This window comes from Anarhichas minor, unplaced genomic scaffold, assembly GCF_050575085.1.
Source record: "Anarhichas minor isolate MPS153535 unplaced genomic scaffold, ASM5057508v1 ptg000138l, whole genome shotgun sequence".
NCBI classification, from domain to species: Eukaryota; Metazoa; Chordata; class Actinopteri; order Perciformes; family Anarhichadidae; genus Anarhichas; species Anarhichas minor.
This window is the reverse complement of record NW_027466584.1, coordinates 211,918-237,397: the sequence shown is the minus strand read 5'-3', so window position 1 is coordinate 237,397 and position 25,480 is coordinate 211,918. Positions and strand designations below refer to the sequence as shown.

Genomic DNA, 25,480 nt, shown 5'->3' with positions numbered 1-25,480 from the left:
CCTCCTTCACTTCCTTCGTGCCTCCTTCACTTCCTTCGTGCCTCCCTCACTTCCTTCGTGCCTCCTTCACTTCCTTCGTGCCTCCTTCACTTCCTTCCTGCCTCCTTCATTTCCTTCGTGTCTCCTTCACTTCCTTCGTGCCTCCTTCACTTCCTTCATGCCTTCATTGATGACTAAGGACGGATGTGGTGTTACAGCTGTTATTTCTCTATAGAATTAAATATTCATGACTAAATGAAGAAGAAAACAGTCAGAAGCTGCCGGTCTTCATCAGGACTGTGTGGGTGCGGTTTGATCCGATTGGGCTGAATGTTCTGATCAAACAAACACTCAACCGTCATCACATTGTGACTCAAACATTGCTGATCTCAATCGCACCCACTTCAGAGCAGCCAGGAGAGACCAAACACAGAACATCTCTGTTTGCTTTGGAGAGATAACGGCACATTCACGTAGAATGTGATCGACTTCAGGGTCTTCAAGTGGAGGGAGTTGACTGCAGATTGACTGTTAGGTATGAAGGGAGGATGAGCATCAGTCTCACACGGATCCCTCCATTTAAAGGAAACCATGCACATGCTCTTCTCTTCTGGACAGATGTTTCTCTGACGCCTGAGCGGTTTCCAGGTTAAAATCCTCTGAGCTCCACGTTAAGAGGATGCCGGAGCTCGCCAGATGTTTGGAATAATCAGAGCTGCAGCGTTGAAGTGGCACAGAGGACATTTCTGCTCTGGTTCAACGTTCTCTGACATTTGTTGTTTGTTTAGTGCTAATATACATTAGCACTAAATATTATACATATTGTGTCTGGCTGCCTCACATCTCCTGCTTCAGATCGCTGGTTGTGCGTGTTGTCAGCAGTGAACTCTACATGTCAGCAAAGTGTGATTAATCCCACCAGTATGTGAAATAAGGTCATTATTATTATCTTCTACTGCAGAGGGCAACGTCTCCTCAAACAACAGTTTGTGTGATAGTTTACGAAAACTGCAGTGTTTAGGCGACAAAACTACTTGGGTAGCTTTAGGAAAAGATCGTGATTTGGGTTGAAATAAGTACGGAAGAACTATGTTACTTAAGAACAAAATTTACGTAACAAACAGACTGTATAAGAAGTCAAACCCGTTGGTTTGTGGACGTTATGAAGCCTCAAGTTCTGCATTTTGTCCGTCGCCATCTTGGCTTTTTGCACAGGTGAACAGGAAGTGACCATATCTGGACTGAGGAGGAGTGATGTAGAGACACCGTATACGTCTCTGGTAGAGACCTGTCAATCACTGTGTAGCCCCGCCCTAAAGCATCCCCTGCTTTATGGTCTGTTTGACTCTAAATGGACCATAATGTACTAAATGAACATCATGCTGTATTGAAGAAGACTTGAAACTAGAGATTGAGACCATAAACTCATGTTTACAATGTTTACTGAGGTAATAAATCAAGAGAGAAGTAGAGTCATTTTCTCATAGACTTCTATACAACCAGAGGAGTCGCCCCCTGGTGGACACTAGAGAGAATGCAGCTTCAACACATGAAGCTGTATATATATATATATATGTATATATATATATATATATATATATATATGTATATATGTATATATATATATATATATATATGTATATATATATATATATATGTATATATATATATATATATATATGTATATATATATATATATATATATGTATATATATATATATATATATATGTATATATATATATATATATATATGTATATATATATACATATATATATGTATATATATATACATATATATATATATATATATATATATATATACAGAACCAAAGGTTGCCGCCTGGTAACAAATAAGTCAACGTTGACTTCTGGTTTCACACGGGACATGAACAGCGGTCTCCTGAGTGAGTCCTGTGTTGTTAGATCCACCTGGAGCTCTTTCACACACGGGCTTTGTCTCTGCTTACAATCATCTGTGCACGATTGTCTGGATTACACACAAATGGATTACGACGGTTCTATATGAATTATACTGCATTGCTTTTTGTAGGCATAGTTACGAACAGTGTATAGGAATACTACTGAATTCTGCTGAGTCTGCTAAATGTTTCAACGGGCCGAGGCTGAGCAGTAAATGACTCTTTGGTTGTGGCAGTAATGCAGCTGTGTGGTGACATCCTGGGTCACCACGTTTCATTCCCTTCTGTCTGAGCTGCAAAGTGTGAATGCAGATTGAATGAAGTCTCTATTCCAGCGTGACAAAGAACAGGATGGCTTCCTGCAGGAATAAAATGTCATTTCTAAAATCACAATGCATTAAACTCTGACATCCCTAAATGTTCAGCTTGCTGTCTGAAAAGTGAAGATGAAGGAGCTTCTTCTCTCTGCTAATCCCTCTTATGTAGGTCACATGGCTCAACTCAGCAGCCCTTCATTGTGAATGACTTGAAGGTTTCTGCTCTAACTTGCTTTACCTACGACTGCTCTCCTGAGAAACCACAGACTGGTTATAAGACGTGGACGTAGTCGTCTTGATGTCACTCGTTGCTTTGTGATGTTTTTAAAGCCGTGAGTTCGGCATTTTGGTCATTGTCTGGTTTTTGTGCAACCCGAGAACAGGAAGTGACCATATTTGGACTGAGGAGGAGTGACGTAGAGACCTGTCAATCACACCCACAAGATTCCTCTCAATAGCAGGAAAAACTCCTCCATTCACAAACAAAACTTGTCGATTCACAAAGAAAGCTTTTGGATTTGCTCATAAACGGTCTTAGATTAACATCGTTTTAATCACAAATTTATTTTTACTTGAAATACATTTTTTTTAGATCGCAGAGTGGAACGTGTTGCTCTCAAAACTCTTTCTCTTTATTTGAATAATGAGGAAACAAAAGTAACTTCGTACTTTCTGTCCAGTGAAAAGCTCGTATCTCCAGATGTGTTGAAGTTGTGGAAAACTGTGGCGGTGATGATGAAGAGTCATCAGGGTTGATGAAGAGTCGTCTGCTGTAACACAGCTTGTCAGGAGAGGGAGCTGTTGTTCTACTTTGTCAAAGAAGCAGCTGAACTAGTAGAATTTATTTAGATATATTTTGATTTATTTCCTGTTCCTGAGCACCAGTTGCGTTGCTTTAATTGTAGAAATAAGACATGAGCATGCAGGGAATTAATAAATATAATGCTAATTATTAATTTACATCTAGACAGCTTTTACAATTTTGGTTTGATTAGAATATTTAGCTTTTGATGAAGTCCTGTCATATTGTTTCTCTTCACATTCCAATGAGTTGTTTTAAGCTGTTGTTAATCTATTTAATCTTAGAGGTTCACTCCTGACTTTGATAAAACAATCCTAAACTCGAGGGTTCACTCAAATCCTCCGCTGAAGAAGAATCTAAATGTCTCTGTATATATTTTAGAGATGAGTTCTAATATCCCCTTTAAGAAAATCATAATATTCAATTTAAGGCACAAACATTTATCGAGATATTTAGTAATAAGATCCATCGCCAGGTTCCATAAAATGATAAAAAACAGATATTCATCATTCTGATAAATAGAAATCACAATGAGATTATTCCTCCATCGTTCTGTGAAAGCTTTCAACGAGGACTTTGTGTCAGAACCTCAGTTTGTAACCTCCTCTCCTCTTGATGACATTTAAAGTCATGCCACCTGTTTAAAGCACCGTCACTCAGCTGTTTAGTGTGTAAATCACATGTCTTTGCGGATTGTTGTTTGTGTTATGAGATTACCTCATGCACTGAACACACACACACACACACACACACACACACCTCCTCTCTCTTCCTCTTCCTCACTCACACAGCGGAGCCTCCGCCGGCCAATCGGCAGGCTGCATCCCGCCTCCATCAGCAGCCAGTGCTGGAGGAGGACGGGATTGGCTCGTGTGATGTGAAGCTTGGAAGGCAGATGAAACTGCCAGGTCTGCTCTCTGCCTCTGGGGACAACCGGGTTGCCTCACGATAATGGGAACCAACACTGGCTCGGCTCGGGGGCAATAATATCCAATTCAGCGTCAGGAAACCGCACCTTGTTTTATTATTTTCTATTATTATTTGCTGCTGCTGTGGTGTGGTGGGGCTGCTCTGAAGCTCTCTACCTTCATGTGGAGAAAGAGACTGCTGGTGGGCTCCGTCACTCCTCGCCACCCATCCTCTCTGGAACAGGTTGATCAGGCACCGCTTTGCTTTTTCTGGACTCTCACTCCTCCATGTACGATAACTTGTACCAGCATGGATTTGAAGACTCGGAGGCGGTGAGTGGAGTGAAAAAAGCAACCAAAAAACCAAACATGCTTTGCTGTTTGTGTCGTGGCTCGTTTATCTTCTTGTCATGAACACACACCAAGAATGAGTGGGATGAGTGTGCACGCTTCTCGGGGGAGTTAGGAGAGGCTTTGTGTGTGTGTGTGTGGGGGGGGGGGGGGGTTGGGGCACGAGTGCGTGTTTGTGTTTGTGATCCCTTCCAGCTAGATGACAGTCATCCTCCTCTGGTCTGCAGATCTGAAACAGTTTCTCTTCACCATCTCTTCCGTGTGCATGATGCTCGTTAAGCTGAGCATTCTGGGTGTTTTTGCATGACTCTCCCTCCCATCACATTCCATCGAGGTTTTGCTGCACGATTGCACATCGAAACTGATGTGCCACAAAGAGGATGCATGCAGAGAAAAACGTCACATTCCCTCGTCATTAAGTACAGATTCACACCCTCTTTACGACGCTCAGAGACACACCGGCCTTTGACGTTGTTATTGACGAGCATCCGATAGAAATGTGGCGGACAAATGCTTACAAAGGCAGTAAATGTGTGAGCTGCTGCTGGGCGGGAGTGGGGGAGGGATTCCCACTGAGCCAGAATCTGTGGAGACCTTCGTGTAACTCCACCTGACATCCTGACGGCCTGTCTGAGATTAAAGAAGGGGTTCACACACCCCGGGTAATACCGAGGGAGTGTCTGTCTCCAGCTAAAGAAATGTGACTGTTACGTCTCGGAGAATTTTCATCTCTCTGGTCTCGTTCTGTCAACGGTGTTTTATTATGTTCCATCTCATCTGAGGAGCTGAAGAAGTGTCCAGAATCAAAGGCTTGAACAGACTCCTTTTGTTTGAGGTTTGCAAGTCAGATATGTTCTTTTTTAAACTGATGATTCACTCCTGATATACTGTAAATGCACAACAGAACTTCCTCCAGTGTGTCTCTGTGTGTCCCTGATAGTGCAGCACAATACAGTGTTGCTGTTGTTTCAGCTGCTGGATGTGATATTCCCCTTTATTGAATACATAATGAAGCTGGAGAACTGTGTACTTTAGTCCTTCAGACTGTTCAGCAAACAGATTCTCTATAAAAATCCTCATATCTCATCCTGCATGTTTTTTCATTGACTGCTTTGTATTTAAAACGTTGAGTTCAGTCTGTGTGGGTCTTCTGTGGTCCACTGTCATGGCTTCCATTGAGTCCAGACTGCTGTGTACCGTGTTGTGGGCGATGCTGGCAGCACTTCAGAAGAAATCTTTAGGACTCTTTGCTGTCAGCACTTGTCCTTATCTCGTGGTAGTCGGGAGTCAGACCTTTGTCTTAGGAGACACGCCGGCAGACAGAAAGACCTCTCGAGTTTTAAACTACGACTCATTGTTTGTCACTCTGACCGTGAATGTAAAGTTGTTTGTTTTAAATGATGCAGTAGATGGAGTTAGTCTCAGAGTGACATCTTTAGCCAAACTACAAGCTGTAGCATCGCCACCACAGACTGTACATAAGAAGTGGACGTGGTAAAGCCTCGAGTTCGGCTTTTTGGCCATTACCATTACCATTACTATTAATATTAATATTACCATTACTATTAATATTAATATTACCATTACCATTACTATTAATATTACCATTACTATTACTATTACTATTACCATTACTATTACTATTACTATTACCATTACTGTTTCTGTTTCTGGTTTTGGTTGTCGCCATCTTGTTTTTTTGCAACTAGATGTGATGCTATGGGTAGAGCTAAGTAACTGAATGCTGAATAAAACATTTAATAATTAACTTTTGTGACGTGAAAACACACCATGAAAGGGTTAAAGTTATGCGACTAAAACACAGACAACGCCGTGGCAGAGACCTGTCAATCACCGTGTAGCCCCGCCCTAAAGCATCCCCTGCTTTATGGTCTGTTTGACTCTAAATGGACCATAATGTACTAAATGAACATCATGCTGTATTGAAGAAGACTTGAAACTAGAGATTGAGACCATAAACTCATGTTTACAATGTTTACTGAGGTAATAAATCAAGAGAGAAGTAGAGTCATTTTCTCATAGACTTCTATACAACCACACTTCTCTTTACCGCCTGCTCGTTGTTGTGCTGATTCAGCTGCTTCTCTTACAGCTGCTAGACGTTTATCTCCTTGATGTTCTTGTAACAGATTGCTATTTGAAAAACATCAAACTACAACATCAAAGTAATCTGAGTACCTCACTGCTTGTTGATGGTGGATATGATGAAGAATGCTTTTAGCCTTTTAGCCTGTTAGCGCGGGACCGATAGAGGCGGAGGTCGGAGGTCAGTGGAGGAAGACGGATGGAGACCGAGCTCTGCCGTCTGAACAGATAAGACTCGAGTGTGGCACGATGGACTCAGGACCGGCCACTTGACACTCTTAGATAATAACCTCACGAACAACTCTCTGTCAGTGTGTGTGTGTGTGCGTGTAGGTGTGTGTGTGTGTGTGTGTGCGTGTAGGTGTGTAGGTGTGTGTGTGTATGTGTGCGTGTAGGTGTGTGAGTGAGTGAGTGAGTGTGTGAGTGTGTGAGTGTGTGTGGTACAGACACGAGACAGACAGAGTTGGCAGACTCGTTGCTTGTGTCTGTGCTCGTGATAGCAATTTTGGGAATTCTTCAAAGTGCCTCGTGCTCTGAATACTTTGTCTTTTCCAGTAAAGATGAGATGAACGACATGTTTGTGTGATTAGAATAAATTAAATCGGCAAGTTGCACCGTTTTATTTCTTTTGTCTTTCTTCGTGGTTTTAAGGGAATCAGTCGGATCTTAACACAAGAAACCGCAGCAATACAATGTGAGATATCACACATAAACACATTTACACAAGTGGCTGTGAAGAACCTTTATCTGGTCCTGAACCAGTCTCAGTGTAGTCCTGGTCCTCTATCAGACCTCCATCAGTAAAGAGACCATCAGAGAGAAGATGGTCTGTTTCTATAGAGTTATTCTTGATGCTCGTCATCGGAGCCACCGGGTCGGATTCTGGTGAAACCAGATGAACTCATGCAGGTTCACCAGAACCTCCTTCAGCTCAGACTCCAGCAGAGACCGGTCCACCGTGGACAGACCCAGATCCTCCAGCAGAGACCGGTCCACCGTGGACAGACCCAGATCCTCCAGCAGAGACCGGTCCACCGTGGACAGACCCAGATCCTCCAGCAGAGACCGGTCCACCGTGGACAGACCCAGATCCACCAGCAGAGACCGGTCCACCGTGGACAGACCCAGATCCTCCAGCAGAGACCGGTCCACCGTGGACAGACCCAGATCCGGCTTCACCTGCAGCCTTGGACCTGCAGTCGGAGCTCCGAAGGGAGGAGGAGAACTCAGCTCCCGGCAGCAGCGTCGTCTCCTCCTCCTCCTCCTCCTCCTCCTGCTCCTCCTCCTCCTCCTCCTCCTCCTCCTCCAGGAGCAGAGCTTCTCCTCTCTGGGAGTCAACACCGACATCACGCTGCTGGAGACCCAGGACGTGTTGCTGGACCCGCTGGAGGGAAGGGAGGCACGGGAGAACCAGAACCAGGACTGAGAGGGGCAGACTGTCAGACCTGCTGCAGTAACATGAGAGGTTTTCTAAAGAGACTCTGGTGCTCAGAGACACTACCACGTTAGTCCACAGGGGGCGACAGAATCAACACAATGAAGGTTCCTCGTACCTTTAAATATTTATTGGATATCTTTTGGTTTTTGGACTGTTGGTCAAACAAAAGAAAGAATGTGAAGATGGATACAAGTGATTTATATTCACTATTCATTCTTCTGAAAACATGAAGCAGCTGCTCGTCCATCGCGGGCTGTGGTCTCTCAGTCCTCCACTTATAGATTTCATTTGTAATGAGGCAGTAAACAGCAGTTATTTGTATCCAGAAGAGACTCATGGCTCCGAGTGGATCATTAGCAGAGGCAAGAGCATCAATCCTCTCCGTCCAGCTCGGCAGATTGATTTACTGACTTACTGCAATAACAAATCCTCTGTTGCACCTTTTGACATTTATTTTCATTAAATTATTGATATGCAATTGTTGTATTTTCTCACTGGAGCCATGCAGTCATACAACAGTGAAGGTCTTCTTCTCAATGTATTTTTTTTAAGTGAATGCTACCATTTTGGTACAAACTGATTAAATACTTTCTTAGTATGTCACCGTCTAAAGGATGCATTGATACCGGACCTCTGTGTCTTTCACTGTGACATGTAAACAGCTGAGATACCATCATGCAAAACGTGTGTTGTGCTGTGAACGTGGTCGAGGATTGTAAGTGGACGAGATGGTTGAGTAAGAGGAAGAAGAAGAGGAAGAAGAAATGATGAACAGGGCAGAATTTAAAGCAATACATCATCACACCTTTAGTCCTGACGTCAAGTAGCCCTTAGTAAGCATGTTCCCTGCTCCCATGAGCTTCACCTCACTGTGTGTGTGTGTGTGTGTGTGTGTGTGTGTGTGTGTGTGTGTGTGTGTGTGTGTGTGTGTGTGTGTGTGTGTGTGTGTGTGTGTGTGTGTGTGTGTGTGTAAGAGCCTTTAGTAACGACGCTTCTGTAGTTATTTTAACCTAAATGATGATCTTTTCTTAAACTTAACTAAGTAGTTTCCTGTGAAGAAGGAAGTTTATTTTGAAAGGACTGTGTTTATGTAACGAGCTGAAATTGACGCGTTACTGAACTTTTGTAGCAAAACCCACAAACAATGAGGACTAACTTTTTGTAAGATGTCAAACGAGCCGCTGCGTGAGGATACGTTGACATATTAGGTGCCTGACCCGATACACCGAATCTGTATTCTGATATATTATGTTTAGTGTAGATGATGTGCATCATCTTCTATCTGACTAAATGTTCGTGTTTAACTTTATGATGATGACGCAGCCGCTCTGGTCGCTCCATCCAGGATTGTCTCTTGGTGGTGTTTGGGTTTTTTAGTGAATCTAATTTTATTTTCCTGAATTAAAACTAAAACTTCCACTTTGTGTTTCAATAATTATTCTTATTTTCAAAACATTAAATTATTATGATATCATTTTTACAGGAGTCTTGAAGATACAAAGATGTCTGTAGAATATATCCTGAGTCCTATCATCATATATCTTTTCTTAAAACAGTGTCTCGTGAGACCTGTTGCTGCACGGAGTCAGACTGAGCCTTTATTGTGGAGATGCAGGCTGACAGGTGAGAGTTGTTGGTTTATGTGTCGGTGAACACACAGTAACGTGATATCGCTCCAGTGTTCTGCACAGAGAAGACGCTGCATCACCTGCTCCACTGTCAACATGACGCCATTATGTTCACATGTGGAGGGCAGCTTTGTGTGAGTGAAGCGTGGCGTAGTGAAGGTAATGGGAGAGATCAGGTCATGAAAGAAGAAGAGATCCTCTTGGGGAAATGGAAGATGACGGAACATATGTGACTAATAATCAGGTTTAAGATTTAGTTGATTGATCTGGAAAACAGCGTCTGCACAAATGTTTTTATAGACATCCCATCCTCATCTTCAGCAGCTCAGAATGTAGAAGAAATGCAGAAATAACACACAAATGATAATTACACTTCACACTGTTAATTAGTGTGTTTTTGTTTCTAGTAAGTTATTTTAATAATCTGAACAGGCGGTTTGTTCTTGGCAGCTTGTGGCTTCCATACAGTTGAGGTTGGACTGACAGAAGGATATCTGACTCTTCATATAGAAGCTTGTGTGTATTTGAGGCTCGGAGGTGAATACTGAGAGCAGCAAGTCGGCTGATATTGTGTGTCGTCACTGAACCGCTTTGATTGCAGGACATGAAAGTGAAGAAGTCATTAATATTCATGAGCTCGTTTATGTATCATGTCGTGGCCGTTTCACTGGGATGTGTACAGCGTTGCATCATGCAACATGGCTCCACATCATGTCTGACACTTGGCCACACTGTTACAGTATTCTCCTGTTCAAGCCGATACATGTTGGTTTGATGTGAACACCAACAGTCTCACAGCAGTTTGTGAAATAGTCACAAAATGAAATCTATTTTCATGTACTTTTTTATCTATCACCTTACAAAACAAAAGTAAGGCTTCGGCAATAAAAGCACTTCGCTAGGTTTAGAAAAACATTGGACTTAAAAGACGAAAAGTTATTCTTCATTTTTCGTGGGTTTTGCTACAAAAGTCCAGCAACACGTGTCTTTCTGGTCGTTACATGAATACAGTCTTTTCAAAATAAACCGTAGTCAAGTTTAGGCAACAAAACAACGACATCACTTTGGGACACGCTGGGTCGTCTGTGTTTGTTGGACCCATCCATCTCGCCTCCTGCCCACCATAAGATGTTTCTTTAAATAATGAATTCAATGTCTGTAGCTCTATCTGTTGCATATTCACATGGTTGCGTTTTATCTGTGTGTCCCAAGTGGCAGCCTCCGGTTCTACAGAATGAAGTCAAAGCTTCATGTGTTTAGGCTGCATTCTCTCTAGTGTCCACCAGGGGGCGACTCCTCTGGTTGTATAGAAGTCTATGAGAAAATGACTCTACTTCTCTCTTGATTTATTACCTCAGTAAACATTGTAAACATGAGTTTATGGTCTCAATCTCTAGTTTCAAGTCTTCTTCAATACAGCATGATGTTCATTTAGTACATTATGGTCCATTTAGAGTCACACAGACCATAAAGCAGGGGATGCTTTAGGGCGGGGCTACACAGTGATTGACAGGTCGCTGCCTCTCCCAGACATGGTCACTTTCCTTTATCGGTCGCAAAAACAACAACATGTAGACGGCAGTAATCCAAGATGGCGACGGTGAAATTGCAGAACTTGAGGCTTCAAAACATCAGTCCACAAACCAACGTGTGACGTCACCATAACTTCTCATGTACGGTCTATGATCATAAGAGATAAAGTGGTTTATTACTGTAGCAGCAGCAGCCTCTCATCTCTCAGTGGATGCTGGTGTCAGGGGGAATAACTGACCTCTGACCTCTGGAGCGGCTGCAGAAGCCTGAACACCTTTAGCTTCACTGGAAAGCAACGATGAGCATCAAGTAGCTGGTGGACCCGAGAGAGCTCGTGCACTGAGCTTGTTGCTCCTCGCCTCCCAGTGTTCATGCTAATGCAGTGATTACTCAGCTGTAGCGTAGCGTGAAGTACAGATCGGTGTTACATAGCAGCATCATCTCACTCCATCACGATGATGGAGAACAACGGACCAGAACAGAGAGTGAACAACGCTGCTGTGATGTGACTCCATAAATGATATTAAAACATTATGAAATATATGTTTCTAATTTGTGTTTTTACTCTATAGGAAGAAGCTTTCCAACCAATGTCACGCTTGAGCTTGATGCATATTACAAGTGATGTTCTCACGTCTTATTTTTACCATAACTGATGAAAAATTGCCCACGTATTGCTATATAGCAAGCTGGGTGAACTTTTTGAAAGACTAACCTTTATAAAATGAATGAAACTCAGCATGTAGCTTTAAATCTCCTCTCAAGACTCACCTTTATCTTACGGCTTTTTCTTAACCGATCTTATATTGTTGTCTCTATTTAAAAGATTTTATCTTGATCTTAATTACTTTTATCATGGTTTTATTGTAAAACACTTGTAACATTGTTTTTGAAGGTGCTTTTATAAATAATGTTATTATTATTCGATAAGACAAAAAGAAACCTTGTATTCTCAAACACCTCAAAGGATGAAATGCAAACAAAGTCTCGGTGCTCCTGTGATGATCACCTGACAAAAGTTAATTAAGTTCTTAAAAAATGAAGGTAGCCCCGCCCTAAAGCATCCCCTGCTTTATGGTCTGTTTGACTCTAAATGGACCATAATGTACTAAATGAACATCATGCTGTATTGAAGAAGACTTGAAACTAGAGATTGAGACCATAAACTCATGTTTACAATGTTTACTGAGGTAATAAATCAAGAGAGAAGTAGAGTCATTTTCTCATAGACTTCTATACAACCAGAGGAGTCGCCCCCTGGTGGACACTAGAGAGAATGCAGCTTTAACACATGAAGTACTGACTTCACTCTTCAGAACCGGAGGTTGCCATCTGGTTGTGTAACTGAAGCTTTCGAGGTGTTTTTCTTCGGGGGTCTCCCTGCACATCGGTTACCATGGTAACACATGATGCAGGGCTTCCTGAGTCTCTACAAATAAAATGTGTCGTGATCGTGGCCTCCCAGTCGGTTCATCTTTAATCTGTCACTCTTTGATCCTGCATGGAGATCATGTGACTCATTCATGAGCTCGCTCTCTCTCCCGTTTACCTCCTGCATCTATTTGCACTGTTTTAAATGTAAATGTGTTTTATGAATAGAACTTATCAAAATGACAAATGTAGCTTCATGTGAGTGATTTAAAGAGAAGCTGTTCAGCTCTAAATAACCGAAGTCAGTGACACGGTGAGGAGCTCCAACGTGACGTCCTTTTATGGACCGTAACCTGATTAAAGTCTTTTTACTGAAGTAATAATAATGATAACAGCATTTGTTATAACCGGTAATAACCGGTAACGTTTCCGTCCTCTGTGTTCTTCAGGGCTCAGCTGATTCCTACACAAGCCGACCGTCGGACTCGGATGTTTCCCTGGAGGAGGAGAAGGAGGGCGGCCAGCAGGAGAGGGAGCAGCAGGCCACCGTCCAGCTCGAGAGGGCAAAGGTCAGCTTGTATTCATTCATTAATATCTACACCACAGTACCGTACTGAGTATGAAACTCAAAGAAAAGAAACCAGACTCAGTCTCACTGACTGCTGTCACAAACCGGGCTCGTAAATGACAAACTGAACTTATTTAAATAGAAGAAATGTCGTGAGGTGCATTTAAAACAAAGAAGAGGGAGAAACTGAAGAGGGACTAAAGCTGCAACAAAACCAAACGGGTTCCTGCCCCTTGAAGAAAACCTGACAAAATATAATACAAAAATCCAAAATGTCACCTTTGTATCTGGGGGAAAAAGTTTGGAACCTTTTTTATGTTGTTGTAATACTAATGTTGGCCACAAGAGGCTGAAGTGCACCGCGATCACGTGTTCTAAATTGGACTAAAAGCATTCATATTTTTATATTTTTTCTTTCAGGTAAAGACTTTTTTCACATGTTCTTAAGATGAAATAAGATTTACTTCATTGCAATAATGATGCACACAGCTGCAATGTGCTCAAATAACACTTAAGTACAAGTTACAGCAGCACCACTGGAGCCCGGACCACCAGCTGGGCAGCGCCACCTGTTCTCCACTCATCAACCAACACACGAGAGAAAACTAGTTAGACGGACTTTGTCTTCCATAGTAAACAGCAGCAGTGCTGATAAGAAGCCAGCTGTGATGCTGCCTTTAACACCAGCAAAGGACACCAAGTCAGCTGCCATACATATTAATATTTCAACAAATGAAGTCATGATCAATTATAGTTCAATTAAATAAAGCCAGTAAAATAAAATGATTTCTAAATATATATATATTTCAACAAATTATTTAATCGTAAACAATAGTTTAATTAAGCCAGTAAAATAAACAGAGAATGTAATCATGTTCCCTCTAACGGCCTCGTAGTTCAAAGCATAAGAATTCAAAGGATCAAAGCTGAAGAGAAGTGTTTGAAGCAGACATCTTTGTAGAAGACTTGTTGGCTTAGGAGTGAGGTCCCCCCCCCCCCCCCCCGCTGTGTGCTGGAGTGATCACCTTCATCAGGAGCTCTGAAATAGCTCCTCTTCATCAGCGGCCACCCGTTGCTGTGGGCTGTAATAACTCTCTCTGTGTGCTTCTGTTCACGCTTTAACCCACAACATACACTCTGACAGCATCCTGATGTAACGTCTCATCTCCTGTGAGATGAGCTCTCTATTACATATTCATGTTGCCTCCTCACTGCTGCGATCGCTCTTCTTCTCGCTGCCGTCTTGCAGACTAAAGCGGTGGCGTTTGCCGTGAGGACCAACGTGAGCTACTGTGGCGCTCTGGATGAGGATGTCCCGGTGGCCGGCACGGCCGTCTCCTTTGATGCCAAGGACTTCCTCCACATCAAAGAGGTACAGCTCCAGTGATGCTCAACCTGTGGCTCTGTGTGCAGGATCTAGTCCTCTCCATCCTGGTTTATGAATCACATTTATTATAAGATATCGGCCACATTTAGAAAATAATGTCAACAGCCAAACAAAGAAAATCTGATCTGACCAATAAATCAGAAGTGAGCATGTTTAGTGGAATGTAGCACTTCCTCTCCATGTTGGCTTAAAAGCTTCACTTCTCTTGACCTAAAGGTCCATTAAGTAGCAGCTCTGGAGCTTTTGATCACCATACTTCACTCTTTCTTTGCCAGCCGACGTGCTTTAATACACATTGTGTCAGCAGAGTAAAAGGCTCTCAGGTCATGGTGTTTCTTTCGCCTCCACCTCAGTTAGTTTCTGGTAAAATGAAAGATATTTTATGTGAGAAGTGCATGTTTTAATGAAGGTTTTAGATATTGCAAACCCAAGTTTTGTGTCTTAAGACGATATTGATTGATAAAATGAGTTTACTGGATGTGATTGTTAACCTAATCCCAAATAAATACACGTTTTTAATGAGAGATTGTTTCTCCATCTCCCAGAGTAATGTTTCTTTTGTCCTCTCCGACTACAGAAGTACAACAACGACTGGTGGATCGGCCGTCTGGTGAAAGAAGGCAGCGACATCGGCTTCATCCCGAGTCCTCTGAAGCTGGAAAACATCCGACTCCAGCAGGAGCAGAAGAGAGGACGCTTCCACGGGTGAGATAAGGAGGAGAGGATGTGGAGGAATCAGCAGCAGATACTGCAGAGATGAAAAGAGGGATAAAGAGAGTCGGAGGGTTTACAGAGTAAAATAAACTTGGCAGTTGAGAAGGAGAGGAAGTCAGGAGGAGGAAAGCCGAGCTGTGTGGTCCGGCCTCTCAGAGGTGCTTCTGGATCTGGGCCACCACAGAATGTTTCCATCAGATGGCGTGATGTGTTTCAGCCACGAGGCCTGTAGAGACGTAGACTGCCATCGTCTTTCCTCAGTTACACTGGTGAGAGAAAGAATGATATTTAACTCTTCTCTCGTTCTATTGGCTGCCGTCCTCGTAGCAGTAAGTCCAGCGGGAACTCCTCCTCCAGTCTGGGAGACGTGGTGTCGGGGACATTCAAGCCGAACCCAAACTCTGCAGGTCAGAGTCTCTCTAGATCTATAGATCTGACATGTTTGTGTCTGTATTCATTCAGCGTCTGTGTTATTGTGATGCTTCAGAACGTCTGATGGATTTCCACTTTCTCACCTGATCTTTCATTTATTTTTCAGGAAAGCAGAAACAGAAAGTGGTGAGTATCAACATCAACATTCAGGAGCTAAAAACTACTTGTACAAAAAAAAACAAGTTTAAAATAATAAAATAAGTAAAGACTCGACAACTTTACCTCTTGAGATCTAAACAATGACTTTTATTAACATTTGTGTTCTTTGTAAGTTATATGTAGAGTGCAAACATCAATAACATGGATGAATGTGTCAACATTAATAGACTCTACATAGACTCTACATTCTCTACATCAGTCCACCAGTTGATTTGATAAATGTTAACCAATTCATTTTTCATGCTTTCATGATTTCCTGCTTTTCACTGTTTTATATCGTATTAAATGAAATACCTTTGAGGACGTGACTTTGGACTTTGATAGGCAGGCTGCCTGTTTACAGAGACACTCATGAATATTAATTCTTGACTGTGTGTGTGTGTGTGTGTGTGTGTGTGTGTGTGTGTGTGTGTGTGTGTGTGTGTGTGTGCAGGCCGAGCACGTTCCTCCGTATGACGTGGTTCCCTCCATGAGGCCGGTGGTCCTGGTGGGACCGTCCCTGAAAGGTTACGAGGTAAAGACGCACTGCAGCTCCAACAGCTCACATCAATGCTTTCATTAACCAAATATATTAATAAACAATATTTAAAGGCATTTTCTTCATCACTGTGTGAGGCCTTTTTTATAATTTGAAGTCTTATTGTGTTTTATTATAGTGATATTCACAAACAGCCAGGTAACCAGACCGACGTTGATGAAGGAAAGATCATTATTTGATCAGATTATTATAGTTTAGGTCCAAGAAGTGCACTCTGATAGTGAAATGTTGAATCAAAGATGGATGCAGCTCTGATTGAGGTGAAATAACTCACATGTTCCCTCTTTGAGTGACAAACATAAGGGGCAGAAATGAACAATTACAGAGAATGTTTACTGAGAAGAATCCAGCTGTGCTCCAGGACGGTACTGGCCATTCAGAACCACAACATGTACTGACGGGGAACCACTCGCTTAACTCATCTAGGGTTCCTTGCAATTCATTGGCTCACCTCTCGTAGGGAAGACTTCATAATAATTTATCATACCACGTTGACCACGTAGCTGGGTGTACCTGCAACCAAACATGTGCAGCATAAAGCATGGTACAGCATTTGCCTTTATGAGGCTTTAATAACACGAGATCGTTATGGTGCTCACCACCTGATCACAGCCCTGCAAGCTTCACCGAGCTGCAGGCTCTTTACCCTCCTGACTGATGCTGTAAGAGCAGTGGAGGGAGCAGCTCTGTATTTTATATTATTCCTGTGATTTAATTCCTTCTGTTTTATACAATATTGTCAGTCTGATTTGTGTGCCGGTCAGCTCACAGGTTAGTCAGAGCGTCCTCTCTCTGTCCTGTGAGAGCCTTTCACCGTTTCTGTCTCTGAGAGACAACTGTTTGAATTAACTTCATCACAGCGACAATCACATCATGTTGATGATTTGAACAAGTGCCTTTGTTCTTTGAGCCTCTGACTTTGTGTCTGTCGTTGTGTTTTGTTGTAGATATGAAACTTTTTACTCGTTAAATAAAAGACAAAATAACAAATACAATGATAACTCCTTCTAACGCTGCTGAGCTACATTAAAGCTGACTATCAGTGGATGTTTGGAAGCGGGGGGGTTAACAGAAGAGGAGGAGGAAGCTCAGAGTCGGTTGTCATGGAATCACAGTCTCCCAATACTGGTGTTGCCGTGGTAACAACCTTCTGGGTAAACTGCATCAGTCTGAATGAGCGGAGCTCGGTTTGAAACTAGAAACAGAGAATAATGTGAGCAGCACGGAGGACCGAGCGGCTCCAACGCTGCAGTGAGACGGAGAGATTCACGCTCTTAATCACGTTAGAATGCTTTTATTTCTCGGTTTATTGATATTATTTCTACAATTTAATAAAGCTCATGAAATACAAGATTCTGTGTCCGCAGCTGCAGTTGCAGTGGAAGAAGTATTCAGATCCTTTGCTTTAGTAGAAGTAGCAACACCACAAATGTTCTGCAGAGTTAAAGTTATTTCTGTAGTCCAACAGGAAGTCATCATCACTGGTTCCTCCTCAAACAGCCAATAGGATTCTTCCATTCAATTCTGGATCATTACATAAAATAATCTCTGAGTCAAACAATCGTTCATGAATCTTCCAGGTTTAGTTCATCAAGATAATCTTCACTAATGAACTCCACTTTTATAATGTTTGAAGCTAACGTTAGGCTAGAAAGGAACTCGGCATCAAATATAAAGTAAAGTACAAAATAGAACATTGAACTTGAATTTAATTAATTTAGCTGATTTTAAAATACAGCAGACCGTAAATGTTCTTATGAGGTGGAACTGAATCACCGTTTGGATCCATAAGGACTCCTGTTAACAGAAGTCATTTCCATCTGACATCTCCTCCGTCTTTCAGCTCAAAGGACACGTCGCCCCCGACAATCCTCCGTCACCGTCGTCTCATTTCCTATAAATCAGGTGACAACTGGCAGCCGACACACAAAGCGTCGCCTGTTTGGATTCATGTTCTCACGGCCTCGAGTCAAACAGACCAGCAGGAGGAACGTCTGTCTTTAAGGACGACCTTCTCAAAACAGACGCTTCCATCTTGAATTTCTGTTTCACTTCCAGGCCTCGCTCTGGTCACTTTGCAGTTTCCCCCCATTCATCACGTGTGTGTCGTAGCGACCCTTCCCATTGTAGCTCTTAATCACTTTATTTAATGTGGCCCACGTTCGCTCTGCAGAAGAAAAGCCAGAAGGAAAGATTAGCTGTGTCGGTCAAGTGTGTAATTAAGGGCTGCACGGTGGTGCGGTCGCCTCACAGCAAGAGGGGCCTGGGTTCGATTCCCGGGATAGACGTGTGGTCTTCTGTGTGGAGTTTGCATGTTCTCCCCCGTGTCGGCGTGGGTTCTCTCCGGGTTCTCCGGCTTCCTCCCACAGTCCAAAGACATTGATGACTCTAAATTGCCCGTAGGTGTGGATGTGAGCTGTCTATATATGTCAGACCTGGACAGGGTGGACCCTGCATTTGCCCAATGTGAATAATACCAAGAGTCCATGTTCAGTAGTGCGAGGATGTTGAAGCCTCTTTTGTTTGCTTGCAACATGCCCGACACTTTGTCTTTAATGTTCTTCTCTTTTTCCTCTCATGTCCTCCTCCTCCTCCCCTCCTCCTGGCTGCAGGTGACGGATATGATGCAGAAGGCTCTGTTTGACTTCCTGAAGCACCGGTTTGACGGAAGGTGAGCAGTCAAAGCCCCCCCGCCGTTACAGTTCATAAACCTCCTCACGCCGCTCTGTGTGACGCGTGTGTTTTATGTGTTGTTGCAGGATATCCATCACACGGGTAACAGCTGACATATCGTTGGCCAAGAGGTCAGTACTAAACAACCCCAGTAAGAGGGCCATCATTGAGAGATCCAACACCCGCTCCAGCCTGGGTAAAGCTACAGGAACTCTTCCCCCTCAATGATGTGCATGTCTTGTAGGTGTCGAGAGTGTTTTTTACGATTCTGCCTTTTATCCTCCGTCTTGTTCATAGCTGTTCTGCTGCATGTTGTCATTGTGTCTTCTTGCAGCGGAGGTCCAGAGTGAAATAGAGAGGATCTTTGAGCTGGCCAGGTCTCTGCAGCTGGTCGTGTTGGACGCAGACACAATTAACCATCCAGCACAGCTCATCAAGACCTCGTTAGCGCCCATTATCGTCCACGTTAAAGTGTCCTCGCCTAAGGTGAGATTTAAGGCTTCGATCCCGGACAGACATCCGTAAAACTGTGCTGATTCAGCACATGTGTTGCCCTTTCCTAGCAGGACGCTGTATCGAACGACAAAGCGAGGAATCTCTGTCTCTCTGTCTGTGTGTTTTCCGCATAATGCATAAGTTAATTATTCTATTATAGCTGTTATTATTATTTGTCATCATGTTTTTATTTTTATTCTGCTATTGTTAGTGCTACTACTATTCTCATTATTTGAATCATGGATCGACTGTGTTGTAACTCTGTTATGTTCTTCATTCTGTGCACATTCATCTCTTTTACTTCTGTCCATCCTGGGAGAGGGATCCCTCCTCTGCTGCTCTTCGGGAGGTTTCTTCCTCTTCTCTCCCCGTTAAAGGGTTTTTGGGGGGGAGTATTTCCTGTACCGATGTGAGGGTCCCGGGACAGAGGATGTCGTATGCTGTACAGATTTTAAAGCCCTCTGAGGCAAATTTGTGATTTGACTGTAACATTTTAAAAAGAGATATCTCCAGAACCGCCCATCCGATGGATAATGGATTGTACTTGTATATCTCTTTTTTAGTCTTCCGACCACTCAAAGCGTTTTAATACTACATGTCATCATTCACACATTCATACACTAATGGGAGGGGCTACCATGCAAGGTGCCACCTGCCCATCAGGACTTTAACTAGACATTCATACCCATTCATACACCGTCATTTTGGGTTAAGTGTTTTGCCTAAGGACACATTGACATGGACTAGTGGAACCGGGGATCGAAACGCCGATCCTCTGATTGAAGGACCACCCTGCTCTACCACTGAGCCACTGAGAATAGTCTGTGTGCAAACTAACTTCACACCAAGTTCTCAAGCTATAAAGACTTACAGTTACACCTCGAGGTAGACGGCCAGTCCACGCCTTTACTTCAAGAGTTTACCAACTTGTGTAAACAGTGTCACAGCTCTTTGTCAATACGTTGTATTTGTCTTTTTAATAACAAGCTCCTGCACACTTGGCGGATGTATTGCTGGAACCGAGGGAGTGCTTTGTCAAATGTGTTGAGATTTGACCTGATGCTAGTCGCTAGAGCAACAATCTTAAATATTTATTTTTGACACTTTTAATTGAGTCCAAATTGGTGACGCTTTCAATGTTGATAAACTTTGAATAAATAATGGAACAGCATTCTTTGCAGCAGGATGCAGGGCTTTGTTGTCCGCTCAATGGAGCCACGGCTCTTTTACTGCAGTTCACTTTTGCTGCTGGATTCTGGATGTACGAACGTTTCAAGTCAAAGACTCAATACCTCAAAGTCTGAGGCCATTGGGTTTCTATCTGAAAACAGTGGATTGCACCCTCTGGGTTGGGAGTGAGTCACTGCCCCAAGCAAGGGACTCCAAGTATCTCGGGCTCTTGTCCACCGGTGAGGGTAAAATGGAGCGGGAGATGGACACTCGGTTCAGTGCGGCGTCAGCAGTGATTCTGCTAAGCCTGCTGCCCAAACGACCAGCCCCGAAGAAGCTGAAGACAATGGATGGAGGGACAACCAAACTCTTCTTCACTTCCCTGGAGTCAAAGAGCAGTGAGCAGTTCTCGACAACGCTGCAATAAGCATGCAATCTGTACGTCCTGAGCGTCTACGCCCCCAACGGGCACTGCACTAGTCTTAAAGCTGCAGGTGGTGTCTTTTGGGGATTGAATCTGCACACTGGCAGTGAGGAGAAGTCTGAGGCGTAGGGCATGACTTTTAGACGTGGTAGCCGTTGTTTAATCCATAATTGAAGATATTTCCTCGTGTTTTTCTACTGTTTTAATGTGCTTACCACAGGTCCTCCAGAGGCTGATCAAATCAAGAGGGAAATCTCAAAGCAAACACTTGAATGTGCAGCTTGTTGCCGCGGAGAAACTATCACAGTGCCCTTCTGTGAGTGAACTTAAAACTTTTAAACTTAAAACAACGCAGCAGCTGCTTAGTTTTTTTTCAGCAGTCATGAAGCTTCTCATTCCTCTCTTCCTTTCCCACCACAGGAGATGTTTGATATTATTCTGGATGAGAACCAGCTGGAAGACGCCTGTGAACACCTGGCAGAGTACCTGGAGGCTTACTGGCGTGCTACACACACGTCACTTAGCACGCCACTCAACCCTCTGTTGGGACGCAACCTGGGCTCCACCGCTCTCTCCCCGTATCCTGCTGCCATTCAGGTGAACCTGTCAAATGAAAACATTGTAAACATGAGTTTATGGTCTCAATCTCTAGTTCCAAGTCTTCTTCAATACAGCATGATGTTCATTTAGTACATTATGACTCTTGCCTCACGAGTCTTGTGAGGTAAGACTCAGTTTCCTTATTCCTTGCCTCACATTACAAAAGGTAGTTTTAAAATCTATTTACTCGTTTCTGTCAAAACAGCTTCATTATTAAAATGAAAAGTAATGCTTGATAAATAAACCAGGTGTTTAAAATAGTCTCCGCTCGCATTACTCTGATATTAAATGTTTTTTATGCACATATCTAATTTTAAGTCATTAATGTTTCTGTGTAAACATAATATTCCAGACTGAAAACCCATGTGCCGTCCTCTTTTTTTTTACCTTTCTCCCCCCCTGGAGAACTCGAAATGTCTGAGAGAAAGCCCTCAAACACATGATTTGACAGTGGGACAGCCATAAACCTTTATGGTATTTGCGGGAACGCGCTTCAAAGTCTGTGAATCTTGAAGTGTGGATGTTGGGATTGGACCAGAAATATTGGTTTCTGATGGTGAGCCAAAAAAACATCAAAATTTCCCTAGAAGATTCTCTCAATGCTCCTGCAGTATGATCCACTCGTCTGCTCTCCATCCAAGTGCTCAATGTGTGTCATGCTCTCCTCAAGTAGCAATCTATTGGTTTTGTGTACAGGCACATGAATTGTCGCGTCACTAAGGATTCAAATATTGCTGATTGCTAATGGAAAGTCGATTAGGAGACTTGTTCGTGGTGGACGCAAACATTTTTATAAACCTGATTACGTGGTTTTATTGCCTAAACCTCACTGTTCATGGTTGTGTTGCTAACTGTACGTAGTTATTTTAAGGCCAACCATGATGTTTTTCCTTAACCTAATAAGCGGTTTTGTTGCCTAAGTCTATCTTTCGTTTTAAAGTAATGTCGCCCCTAAACAAAGGTTGTTCTGAGGGACACTAAAACAATTCGTGTCCCCTGTAAACGAAACCAATAGATTGCATTTCGTGACTTTCATGAAATGCCATGACACTGTTGTATTTTAACGGTGTTTACATTCAATCAAACGAAGACATTCGATCTCATTTCTGCAATACTTTAGAAAACCTTTTGCCAACGTTGTATCATGTTTAACATCATGAATCATGCAGCTTCTGTTTACCAAATCAGTGTTTTCTCTCTTAAACAGGCCCAAAGAAACCGCAACAGCAACCACACAACGACGGACCTTTCCCCCGTTGAGCGCCACAGCCTGATGCCCGCCGATGAGAACTACCATAACGAGCAGGCTCGGAAAAACCGCAACCGTCTGTCCTCGGGCTCAGAGCACAGCCGGGACCACTCGCCTCTGGTGGAGGAGGACTACCAGGACCCCTACCAGGATTCTTACAAACCTCATCGCAACCGGGGGTCCCCGGGCGGCTTCAGCCAGGACTCCCGGCACCGGCACTGAGCCGTCGGCCTGCTTGTCTTTCTCAAACCAACGACCGTGGACAGAAGAGTTTGAGGCATTCTCGCTGTAACAAAACTACTACACTCATCTGGACTTTAACAACCTCCTGTCGATGTGTAGTACCTCGTTTTCCATTTGGCCTTCTGCCAAATGAGCATTTGAACCTAAATAATATGGACTGGAAGTAGCACAAGAGCAGAATAGTTGCTGGACCTGATCTGCCCCATGATGTGGCTTGTGAGTGAAGTTCAGTAGCAGGTGATAGTGTGCGACGTTGGCTCTTCTGGACCCTCTCAGCTACAGTAGCAGGCAGGTAGGACTGTGATTACAAGCCGCTATACCGGCCTCAAGCCAGAGCCACGTGGTCAGCCAGCCCAGTATCACTGCAGATTGTGAAAAAGTTACAAAATGTAATCTATAGGTTTTGCGTTCAGGGACATGAATTGTCAATTATTTTCTTGTAGCTTAGGATGCAAATTATGCCAATGGCAAGTCAATTAGGATCCTTATTCCTGGTTTTGTTGCCTAAAGCTAACCGTTGGTTTTGTTGCCTAAAGCTAACCGTTGGTTTTGTTGCCTAAACCTAACTGTTGGTTTTGTTGCCTAAAGCTAACTGTTGGTTTTGTTGCCTAAAGCTAACTGTTGGTTTTGTTGCCTAAAGCTAACTGTTGGTTTTGTTGCCTAAAGCTAACTGTTGGTTTTGTTGCCTAAACCTAACCGTTGGTTTTGTTGCCTAAACCTAACCATTGGTTTTGTTGCCTAAAGCTAACTGTTGGTTTGTTGCCTCAGCCTAATTTTTCGTGGTTCTTTTGCCTAACTTTCGTTTTTAACGTAATGTCGTTCCGATGGACACTAAAACAACCGTATAATTTATGTCCTTGTAAACAAAACCAATGGATTACATTTCGTGACTATTTCACGAACTCCCGTGAGACTGTGTTGTATCAACGGTGTTTACATTCGATAAAACTAAGACATTCAATCTCCTTTCTGATCAGCACAGAACATGTTTGCACGCGTCCCGGAGCAGATAGAAGAAGAGTGCAACGCATCTTTAATGCTCCTCAAGTTTGTTTGCCACTGTGTTAAAAAAAAAAAGTCCTGTGGAAGCCTTTTCCCAAATCCAGTTTTACGCGTTTTGTTTTTGAAGTGACATGGATGGATGGTGTTGTGGTGTTCTCTTCGGGGGTTCATACTGTAGCTACCCTGTGCCCCCTTTTTGTCAGGAACCATATGAAGACATAAAATATAAAAATCATGCAGATGCTAACAGATTTGGATGCTCCAAACCTCAGGAATGAGAGGTCATTTAGACCTAGAAGTGTGCTGACAGATGTAGCGTTTATCACCCATCTGATGGGTTCTGATTCTGAGCGTTGTGTAAAATTGTGACGAGATTGTATGATTTAGTTGTTTCAATAAAGCTATTAATAAATATAAGGAAGGAACACTTCCGGGACTAGAAGTCACAGGAGGCGTCATGCCAGCATGTTTGGCATGTGTTTGGCATGTTTGGCAGGACTTCATGTGAGATAGATTTTAGTGAGTGACTTATATTGAGGGCTTCCTTATGTAAATACAGTCAAAGTAATCGGACGGAAACCTTCATTTATTTAAAGTTTCACTTTTAGTGCATTCCATTCATTTCTTCTTTCACAGCCCTCCAACATCTGATGAAAAAGATACATTTCCTCCATTTTAAATTATTATTAAAGGTTTAATGAAACCTCCCCCCCCCCCGGTGTCCACATTTTCAGCTTCACTGTATTCAATTTGAGTTTCATTAAAGATTCCCAATGAGAGAAACTATCAGAAAGCACTCGGGCAGGACTGCGCTGCATTTGTCATTTACTTGCTACTGTCATTCAGATGTACAGCAGTTCCTTTTTAATCAGAAGAATTCACCTGTATGCTGCCAGCTAATACAGGATTAATATACCTTTTAATGACATATTCTTGTATCTTGTAATTTAATATTTGTTGAAAATCTCTAGTTTCCTTTTCAGTTCAAAGGCCAGAGATCTCATTGTGTTCAGTGATTCTGGATCAACAAGGAGACTTCTGCTCTTATCTGCCATACAGAGTAGCTTTTATTGATTCCAAACTCTGAAGCAACAATTTGAAAGATGTGAATACTGCCTGTGAGAGAATGATGCATCGATTAGAAATGTGTGTGCACTGTCATTTTACAATTGTAATTAAATAAACTGCCCTCATGCTGTTGTATGGATAGCACTGTTTTTTGTTCAAAAACACACACACACATACACACACACACACACACACACGTTTGTCTTTATTTCTTCATATGTCTAGGAAACAAAACTCATATATAATATTTTTTTTAGGAGTTTTTTTAGTCTGAAAGAAATCTACGTATCATAGAAGAAAACCATCAAATATTTCCACTTAAAAAGCTGGAATCTGAGAATTTCTGGCCTTTTGCAGTTCAAATAATTCATCAATTTACCTATTGTTTGAGTTCAATATAATCAT

At 42.7% G+C, this 25,480-nt stretch overlaps 1 protein-coding gene across 4 annotated transcripts in view; it reads left to right on the top strand.

Annotated features, from left to right (window-relative positions):
• The window catches only part of cacnb4a (calcium channel, voltage-dependent, beta 4a subunit), a 29,609-nt gene extending 6,118 nt beyond the window's left edge, over positions 1–23,491 (top strand). The window contains exons 1-13 of one of the 4 annotated variants that reach the window (XM_076085091.1): positions 4,215–4,259; positions 12,803–12,922; positions 14,171–14,293; positions 14,886–15,013; positions 15,353–15,429; positions 15,561–15,580; positions 16,047–16,127; positions 18,764–18,822; positions 18,911–19,020; positions 19,159–19,310; positions 21,134–21,229; positions 21,334–21,510; positions 22,721–23,491. In XM_076085091.1, coding sequence (XP_075941206.1) covers positions 4,215–4,259; positions 12,803–12,922; positions 14,171–14,293; positions 14,886–15,013; positions 15,353–15,429; positions 15,561–15,580; positions 16,047–16,127; positions 18,764–18,822; positions 18,911–19,020; positions 19,159–19,310; positions 21,134–21,229; positions 21,334–21,510; positions 22,721–22,984 — 1,452 coding nt within the window. In that variant the 3' untranslated portion in view covers positions 22,985–23,491. Of the gene's footprint in view, positions 1–4,214; positions 4,260–12,802; positions 12,923–14,170; positions 14,294–14,885; positions 15,014–15,349; positions 15,430–15,560; positions 15,581–16,046; positions 16,128–18,763; positions 18,823–18,910; positions 19,021–19,158; positions 19,311–21,133; positions 21,230–21,333; positions 21,511–22,720 lie in introns of those variants that run through there. The other 3 variants (XM_076085090.1, XM_076085088.1, XM_076085087.1) reach the window with 3 other exon arrangements.
• The last annotated feature ends 1,989 nt before the right edge of the window (positions 23,492–25,480 follow it).